The 10204-nt window shown below is 41.3% G+C and overlaps 1 protein-coding gene and 1 pseudogene across 1 annotated transcript; one reads left to right on the forward strand and one right to left on the reverse strand.

Annotated features, from left to right (window-relative positions):
* The first annotated feature begins 1453 nt into the window (after positions 1–1453).
* On the forward strand, positions 1454–6001 carry LOC129811715 (ATP-dependent RNA helicase DDX24-like; annotated as a pseudogene).
* Positions 6002–6083: 82 nt separating this feature from the next.
* LOC129811714 (ubiquitin thioesterase OTUB2-like) lies at positions 6084–9135 on the reverse strand. The gene is made up of 6 exons (XM_055863249.1): positions 8843–9135; positions 8653–8730; positions 7415–7533; positions 7202–7286; positions 6868–7059; positions 6084–6571 (listed from the first exon to the last, which is right to left on the reverse strand). Exons 1-6 carry the CDS (start codon positions 8843–8845, stop codon positions 6365–6367), a joined length of 684 nt encoding a protein of 227 aa, XP_055719224.1. The 5' UTR covers positions 8846–9135; the 3' UTR covers positions 6084–6364.
* Positions 9136–10204: the final 1069 nt, after the last annotated feature.

Raw genomic sequence — 10204 nt, forward strand, 5'->3', positions numbered from 1 at the left:
GGGACAATAAGAAGGCCTGCATCTTGTGACCGTAGCGAACGTGTAGGTATGTACGGCAGGACCAAATCGGAGAGATAGGTAGGAGCAAGTCCATGTAATGCTTTGTAGGTTAAAAGTAAAACCTTGAAATCAGCTCTAGTCTTAACAGGAAGCCAGTGTAGAGAGGCTAGCACTGGAGTCATATGATTGAATTTTGGGGTTCTAGTCAAGATTCTAGCAGCCGTATTTAGCACTAACTGAAGTTAATTTAGTGCTTTATCCAGGTAGCCAGAGAGTAGAGCATTGCAGTAGTCTAATCTAGAAGTGACAAAAGCATGGATTAGCATTCCATATTTTTTTTTACAAAAAGCTTCTGATTTTTGCAATGTTACAACAATGGAAAAAAGCTGCCCTTGAAATATTCTTGATATGTCAAAAGAGAGATCAGGGTCCAGAGTAACACCGAGGTCATTCAGTTTTATTTGACTGTACAACCATCAACATTAATTGTCAGATCAAACAGCAGATCTCTTTGTTTCTTGGGACCTAGAACTAGCATCTCTGTTTTGTCCGAGTTTAAAAGTAAAACATTTGCAGCCATCCACTTCCTTATATCTGAAACACACGCTACCAGGGTAGGCAATTTTAGGGCTTCACCATGTTTTATCGAAATGTAGATACATCTGATGGGAAACATCCAACAGGAAGATGTGATTATTGTCAGGAAATAGAAAGAGGAAACAATTTGTTGATACATATGCATGAGAGAAAATGGGATACACGATTTGAGTGTAAAGAGTTTATTGAGTAGAATATCAATAGATACAGTATCCAATATTTTGTTTTATTTTCTTAGAGGAAAGGGGCTGGCAGGTAGGATTTAGGTCCTCCCTGTCTCACACGCCATTCAGCACAGTAGATGACGGTAATACGCCAATAATTTTGGTTACCAACCGCCGAAAAAACCCACCGAAGACGAAGAACGTGACCACAACTGCAATGGCTGCGTACTCGTGTCATGCATTAGTCCAGTCAAGTCGTGTGATTTATCAAAGGAAAGTCCTGTAAGCAGTCAAATGTAGTTTATATTTATTTGACAATATTTTTTATGCAGCTATATTTCATGACACTATTGAATATGAATTAATGTGTGATGCTGGCTGCGGGCAGCTCTACAGTTTCTAACATGCTGATGTGTTTTTCTTATCTGTTATTCTTGCTAGTTACGTTACACCTGTTAGCGAATTAGATCATGAATAGTTCCCTTTTATTCCATTTGTTATAATCAAATAGAGTACGTACAATGCATGTGTTTAAAAAAATCAGAACTAGATGTGATTTAACCAAAGTTGTTTGGTATCATTAGTAAGTACTGGGAGTTACAGGTTTGCCTATACAAAACATTGCCAGAGATTTTAACTAACCCGGTATTGGTGATACTATTGTAATGAAACAGGCAGGAGGCAGGTCTCGAACCCTCGACCTTCTAGCCTGAAGTCCAGCGCGCTATCAAGTGTGCACCAAAAGCATGCTCGAGCTGCTGAGTCGATATCCGCGCTTATAAACCCAGGGCCGTTACACTATCTTCATTCTCGCTTCGGCCAAACATGTATCTAAAATGTCTGTCCACAATGTGTACGCGGCCATATTGTCTATTTCAAAGCTTCTCTCATTGATCAAGACAGGTGAGTTTCATCATGACATGGGGCCCTTTGGGGTGGACCCACCTGTCTCAATCAATGAGGGAAAATGTGCATTGTTGGATTATGCATATGCATATGCATTGTTGGATTACTTCGTGTAGAAAAACAATTTATTTTAAAGGAGCATTTTCTAAATTGAAACGCACCACTTGCAACTGGACATGTACATTTTAGGAGATACATGTTTGGCTGAATCGAGAATGAAGATATATACCAGGCCTATACCAGGTTAGTTAAGTTCGGCGCCCCGTCAACGGGACAGTGGTAAATCATTCAGCTCGTTTTGTCAAGATCGCAGATTTTAGAGAAACAACAAATGTCTGTACATAGAAGTGTCTTATATCGGCTGAAAACTTACATTCTTGTAAGTATAACTGCACTGTCCAATTTTACAGTAGCTATTACTGCGGAAAAATGCCATGCTATTGTTTGAGAGCTCCTAAAAACATTTTTTTTTTCACCGTGATAGGTTTGAAGGTGACAAATGTATTTACATTCTGAAATCTTTCTCTGATTTATCATCCAAATGGTCCGAGATAACATGAAGTATCGTTTTGTTAGATAAAATCCTTTTTCATATCCTAAAAAGGTCCATATAGCATGAACGATTGATTTTGTATTTCCATTCGTTCAATTTGCAATGAAAGGAATCTGTGAAAATCTCACCCTAAACGTCAAATCACATTCGTATGTATTCCTCAGAGATCCTATAAGTTAACAAGACTTCACTATTTCATTAGGGGTGTAGTATATCCTATAGGACACCATATTTGGTCAGAGAGCGATGCCTTCGTGGCACGCCGATGACGCGGGCGGCCATCACTTGAACGACTGTATCTTTGTCAAATAAGCACCAATCGGGGTCAAACAAAGTTAGCTAGATAGCCAATGAGCTGGGCTTTAAGGGAGTATCCGGTATACGTCGTAAAATGTAGCTTCTAACCTTGTACGACAGCATGCCTTTTCAAACAAAAATGTATTATTATTATTTTGCAAATGTTGAACTTATAATACGGCTGCTAATACTTGGAAGCTAAATCAAAGTCCAAGTATACAGATTTGACGATATTCTTGCAGAAAAATGGAATATGAATCCGAACGTCTCCTTCAAGATTTGCCGAAATGTACCTGGGGACTTCACACTAAAAGGCTTGAGAATCAGTCATACTCCAAGTCATCCATCTGAAACTATGCACATACACTGCCATCTTGTGGACACTATCGGAATTACAACCAGAGTGATGGCTATAAGTGACCATTCTCTTGCATTTCAAAGATGGTGGTAAAAAAACGGTTGTTTTTTATCTTTGTATTTTCTTCTACCAGATCTATTGTTATATTCTCCAACATTCAATTCACATTTCCACGAACTTCAAAGTGTTTCCTTTCAAATGGTACCAAGGATATGCATATCCTTGCTTCAGGGCCTGAGCTACAGGCAGTTAGATTTGGTTATGTCATTTAGGTGAACATTAAAGGGGGCTATCCCTAAGAAGGTAAAAAATCTCTGACGTTTTGCATAGGCAAACCTGTAACTCCCGGTAATGGAGTATGCTTAATGACTGAAATGTATAGACACTTTTTGTAACAATCTAGCCTGTTCCGAGTACCCTACTAAGATCAAAATATCTCATTGGAATACACCGCAATTATTTACATTGTACTGTTCATCATTAATGTAGTCATCATGTCAACAGTGGAACTGTTCTTATCTATTCATAGGAAAATTAAGTCCAACAGGAGTCAGATTAAAAATGCACGCTCTTTCTCCCGGCCGAAGTCAGCCAAACGGGGGATCCATGTGAAGGGCAGTTGGAAAGCAGTAGAGCTGGAACCCAGTCTCTTCTCTGAAGAGGGCATGGGGGGGACTGGTCTGTTTTGAGGAGCTGACAGACTACAGACTGATAGATTCTGCCAAGGAAGAAGCTAAAGCAGAAAAAGGCCAAAAGAAGAAAGAAAGGAAAGAGAAGAAAAAAGCTAAGAAAAGCAAGCGAGGAAGATAAGGATGGAGGGAAATGGGAAGAGGTATATAAGGGAGGTAGTGACAAAAATGAAACGTCTGAAAAACCAGCTAAGAGGAAGGAGAATAAGAAGAAAACAGCCCAACAAAATGACACAACCACACAGGATGACCTCTGAGGACAGTGAAGTGAGGAGGTGAGTAACGAGGTCCAAAACCTTGGAAATGGTTCAGAGCAAGTTGTCAAGGAGGAAGAAGCCCCTGAAGAAACTGTCACAGAATGCTGTTATGTGTCCTTAGGATGCTCAGCCACAATCAAACAATCCAAAAACTGATGGCAAACAGAGGAAAAATAAAAGAGTGGTGGAAAAGAAGACTGTCCCAGAGTCCCAGATAAAACATGAGCAACAGACAGAGTTACAATGCAAAGTGGCTAAACTCTCCAAAAAGAACGCAAATAATTGGACCAATGCGGCACACTCTGGTTCTGACCAAAACTCAGATGTGACAGCGTGGAAGGATCTGTTTGTCCCTGATCAAGTGTTGAAGGCACTGAGCAGTCTAGGATTTGGATCACCCACAGCCATTCAAGCTCTGGCATTGCCACTTGCTATCAGAGACGATATGGACATTGTTGGGGCCGCCGAGACGGGTAGTGGTAAGACACTGTCTTTCGCCATCCCCATGATCCATCACATCCTGGAGTGGAAGGAGATGCAGATGAAAGTGAGGGGATGATAGATGGCCAGACTGAGCCAGGAACACAGGTGGAAAGCCTGTACCTGCCGACGATGGAGGAATCTGTACACACTGAGAAAAGTATTTCCATGGACACCAGCACAGAGGTCGCTGAGGCAGCTCCAGAGACCCTTGCTGAGTCTAAAGAGGCCTGCACTGAGTCTGCTGGAGATGCTGAACACTGTCCAGTTTAACCCAAAGAGGCAGCCATTTGTGTTCTCCGCCATCCTGACCATGGCCCAGAGGTTGCCCAACCGCGTCTTGCAGAAGAAGGGCAAGAAGGTGGACCAGCGAAGCAAGCTGGAGGTCCTTATGGAAAAAGTGGGAATCAGGTCCAAGCCTAAAGTCATTGATCTGACCCGGAAGGAGGCTACAGTCGAGACCCTGACTGAGACACGGATACACTGAAAAGGAAGAGAAGGATTTCTTCCTGCTCCAGTATCCAGGCCGGACTATGGTGTTTGCCAACAGTATTGACTGCATCAAGCGGCTTAACTCTCTGCTGGTTATCCTGGACCATACTCCATTGTCACTGCATGCCAACATGCACCAGAAGCAGCGCCTAAAGAACCTTAAGCGGTTTGCTGAGAGGGAGAGGTGAGTCATAGAAGAAGTACATGTATATGCTGCAGGCTAGTTATTATCCATATCTGTTTTGAGGTATGCATTGGATTAGACTTGCATGGATCAGCAACTTTTTGTCTGTACAATAAACCGTTGACTACAATAAACATTGCTCTTTACAGCTGTGTAATCCTGACAACTGATGTGGCGGTGAGGGCTTAATATTCCAAATGTTCAACACGTCATTCATTACCAGGTGTGCCTTTTGACACCTTTGGTGGCTTCCTGTCATTCTTTGTCTCTGACAGTTATTCCTCAAATAATAACTTTCTTGTGTGTCCCAGGACATCAGAGACTTATGTCCACCGCAGTGGAAGGACTGCACGAGCCACCAGAGGGTCTCAGTTTGCTCCTGGTTGGGCCAGGTGACATGATGAACTTCAAGAAAATCTACAGAGCTCTGGGAAAGGACAAGGAGGTTCCCATGTTTCCCATACAGAGCAAGTGCATGGCTGCCATCAAGGTAGGCACATAGCCATGCCATTGATCATATGATGGTCAATCTAAACTAGGAGCTGTACAGATTTACTTATCTTTAATGACATAAAACAACATTGTACCATATTTCATATCTGCCTTGACAGGAGTGAGTCAACATGGCCAGGAAGGTAGAGAAGATTGAATTCCACAACAGCAGAGAGAAGCAGCACAACTCTTGATTTAAGCAAGCAGCAGAAGCTCTGGAGGTGGACCTGGATGATGATGTTTTGCTTGTTAAGACTACATTAAAATGAGTTATCTAGGAGTGGGAGGTTGCCCCATGAGAAACCTAGAAATAAGAGGGACTTACATAAATAGATCAGAGTAAACTGACATTTAGTTTTTTTTTTAGGGGGGGGGTGAGGAGGATGACAGGCAGCAGCAGAAGATGGTGAAGGGCATGAAGAAGCACCTGAATTCTCAGTGTATTCAAGAATGTGATGAAGACCAAGTACCCCACACAGATGGGGAAGCTCTCCCTGCCCAACATGCCCCTACATGCTTTGGAAACGGCCTTGACCAGTGTCTCCAATCAGAAGAAAAGACGGAAACAAAAGAAAAAGCAGCAGCAGCAGTGTTAAAAATCATTGTAGTCTCAATTAGAATGTTTGAGATTGAATTTATATAAATGGAAATACAGTGCAATTATTGTAACATTTTCACAAATGATTTTAGAAGATATCAGTCGTGTTTTTGAATAAATACTTTTTTTTGGGACATTCAAGAAAGTCGAGCGGAGTCTACCGCATATGCGTTCACTGTAAATTACAAAACAATGCTAAACATTTTTGTTTGAGAAACTTCTTAATCACAATGTACATTTATTTGAACACTTAACTACCGGTAAACCTGAGATAAGTGGAGGCCTTCATCAGGCCCCTCAATGGCAATGTGGGTAGAGAATGTCATAGTGGGCTGTTTTGTATAGGAGGTGTAGGCAGGGCTCTGCTCCCTCTGGAATCGTGTGGTGGGCCAGGCGGTGTCCGTCTCCCCCCTCCACGGAAGCAATGTGGATGCTAACTCCTAAGGCCTCCGACAGAGCCAGAATATCTACGTGATCACACTCCATCGCCATGGTTTCCACTTCCTGGATAAGGCAAGAATGGACATTGTAAGTATATACCTAAGCAGAAACAGAAGCTACAAAAAAAATTGTAATGTCCTTGATTGGTCCCTAAAACACCCCAATTCTTTTCCATTAATAGCACCACCACTAGAGAGCAGCAGAATACTTTCAGACATTAGTTTTGAGTGGTGAGACTCCTTGACAAGAGGTCTGATTGTATTTGGAGAAAAGTATCAGCAGCATCTGGCATACTTCCATAGCACATTAATAAAACAGAAGTTAACTGCAATATGGTCTTGAACGCAACTCATACTGACCCGAGTGCAGTAAACCTTGAGACTGGGTGCCTCCACAAAGTGGCTGAAGAAGTCGGCATGGTTTTGCAGGTAGGCTGAGGTGAGCAGCCTGAGGTATTGCACCATACTGTCGGAGGTAGTTTGCTCATTAAAGAGCTGGAGCAACGCGTCACCCTGCTCATCAGCTTCACATTGTTCTAGAACACCTACAAACTAAAAGATGAATTGTCCAATAATTAAAACAGGCTTCAATTACATGTCTGACAGTTAAAGAAAATATGACTAGTCATCTTTATTGTGAAGGTGCATTATTAGATTATTTTTTAAATATGTACAAAGTTAAATGTAAACTTACCATGTCAAGCATGTCTTTGAAAGAGCTCTCATCAAAGCCTGCAGCCAATAACTCTTTGCTACTTTGTTTCACTGTTTCTTTGAATCTGAGATATGGAGAGAGAATTATACATTTTCCTCCATTATTTTGAAGTGGCAAAGCCACACAAAGGTAAAGGCACATTCATGGAGTCCAACACATGGAAAAATGTATGCAGACTAGGAAGGAATTTACCTTTGCAAAGCTCTATCATTTTGTAACAATGATTCCAGGTGTCCAAAGCAGAGGGCTCTGTAAAAGCAATTACCATCGCCCCTGATTTTCCTCATGTACTTATACTGGCTGCAAATCTCCTGCAAAATAAATAAGAGATGTCGGTGAATTTGACAAATTCAAGTACTTTAATTTCACTAGCATATCTTACATTTACTATGTATTTGAGTAACTCGTTAGTCCATTATGCAATTTGTTAACACTACTTTACACTAAACAAATATATAAATGCAACATGTAAAGTGTTGGTCCCATGTTTCATGAGCTGAAATAACCCCCCCCCCCCGAAAAAAACATCATATGCACAAATAGCTTATTTCTCTCAAATTGAGCACACATTTGTTGACATGCCTGTTTGTGAGCATTTCTCCTTTGCCAAGATAATACAGCCACTTGACAGGTGTGGCATATTAAAAAGCTGATTAAACGGAATGATCATTACACAGGTGCACCTTGTGCTGGGGACAAAAGGCCACACTAAAATGTGCAGTTCTTGTCACACAACACAATGCCACAGATGTCTCAAGTTGAGGGAGCGCACAATTGGCATGCTGACTGCAGGAATGTCCACATCTGTTGCCAGAGAATGCAGACCATCTGTATGGTGTCGTGTGGGCGAGCAGTTTGCTGATGTCAACGTTGTGAACACAGTGCCCCATGATGGCGGTGGGGTTATGGTATGAGCAGACATAAGCTACGGACAACGAACGCAATTGCATTTTATTGACGGCAATTTGAATGCACAGAGATACCGTGACGAGAGGCCCCTTGTTGTGCCATTCATCCATCACCGCATGTTTCAGCAAGATAATGCATAGCCCCATGTCGAAAGGATCTGTACGCAATTCCTGGAAGCTGAAAATGTCCAAGTTCTTCCATGACCTGCACACTCCCCACATGTCACCCAATGAGCATGTTTGGGATCCTCTGGATCGACGCGTAAGACAGTATTATAAGGAAATTGAAATACAACTCAGTAAAATCATTGAAATGGTTACATGTTGTGTTTTTATATTTTTGTAAAGTATAATTCCATTTGTTTTGAAATATCCAAGGAATATCTATCCAAAGATGTCAGAGATCCCACAGCAGCCATGTAACGTTAAGCTTTGTGTGTTTAATAGCCTAATTTAGTCCAAACTTGAATTCACATGCTCTTGTGAGCCTTTTTCAATAGTTATATGAATAGGCATTATTACCCGATACTTTGCAGCTTCCACCTCCAGCAGATATGTAGATATTTCCTCTCTACTTGAAACAAACTGTCCTGGTTCCGTCTGTGAAGAACAGTCATTGGCTAAATTAAATCGTGTAGTGACAATAGTAAAAAACAATGCTTTGTTAATTCCTACGGTAAATCATTTTTTTGTTGCTTAAAGATAACATTACCATACTTGAGGCGTCTCAAAGAACAGTCGAATTATTTTCTTTCCACCTTGATGAGGCTAGGTTAGCATGCTACAAAGATAAACATGGTTAGAGAGCTAGCTAGCTAAGTAGAAACAGATGTAAATGTTTTCAGATTTGTCATCCTGTCTCGCGGGCTAATCGCGTGGTAAGACAGAACACGACAGTTGTACGCAACAAAGAGACAATGGAATGAAAAGTAACATCGAGAGACATTCTAAAATTCTTTCATTTTCGAGCATCATTCTTCTTCGATGAGGTTTAACGGCGATAGGCATCCAATAAATGTTGCATTACCGCCACCTACTAGACTGGAGTAAAACTTCCTTATACTTCGCTTAAAAAAAAAAATAATAATAATAAATTAATATTTGAGCAACATTAACAACCGGATATTTAGAACTGCCATAGGTAGTCCATTCAGTAGTCTTCATTTTTAAAACAGCAACCACAACTCATATTTATCTGTTTTTATTCATTTCAAAGAGACCGGTTCAAAGACATTATGTCAGATGAACATTTGTAATATTTTTTTTAATGAATAAAGCAAACTAATGAACATTTGAATTCATCCTAACAATTTTTGAACATCAATCTTTGATTAGGGTATATGAGTAATGCATGTACAACTGCATGGTATAACCCCAACAATTTAACTTAATCTTTAAACGCAGTGTCGCCCGCGTGCTAGCGTAGTAGCGACTACTCCACGGCTTCCCTGTTCCTTCTATTGCTGCCCCCTGGACCCTATGATCACTTGGCTACATAGCTGATGCCCATTAATCACGGTACTCCATTCTGTTTATTTTTTTTGCTTTGTTTATCTGTCGGCCCCAGCCGCGAACTCAGAGTCTGTGTGTAGTTAACCGACCCTATCTCTGCCCATTCATCGCCATTTTACCTGTTGTTGTTTTAGCTGATTAGCTGTTGTTGTCTCACCCGTTGTTGTCTTAGCTAGCTCTACAAATCAACACCTGTGATTACTTATGTCTCGCTGTATGTCTCTCTCATATGTCAATATGCCTTGTATACTGTTGTTTAGGTTAGTTATCATTGTTTTAGTTTACAATGGAGCCCCTAGTTCCACTCATTATACCTCTGATACCTCCTTTGTCCCACCTCCCACCTTTCGGTGACCTCACTCATTATAACCAGCTTATCGAGAGATACAACCTCTCTTATCATCACTCAGTGCCTGGGCTTACCTCCGCTGTACCCGCACCCCACCATACCCCTGTCTGCACATTATGCCCTGAATCTATTCTACCACGCCCAGAAATCTGCTCCTTTTATTCTTTGTCCCCAACGCTCTAGGCGACCAGATTTGATAGCCTTCACCCTTAC

Source organism: Salvelinus fontinalis, chromosome 15, assembly GCF_029448725.1.
Source record: "Salvelinus fontinalis isolate EN_2023a chromosome 15, ASM2944872v1, whole genome shotgun sequence".
Classification (NCBI taxonomy): domain Eukaryota; kingdom Metazoa; phylum Chordata; class Actinopteri; order Salmoniformes; family Salmonidae; genus Salvelinus; species Salvelinus fontinalis.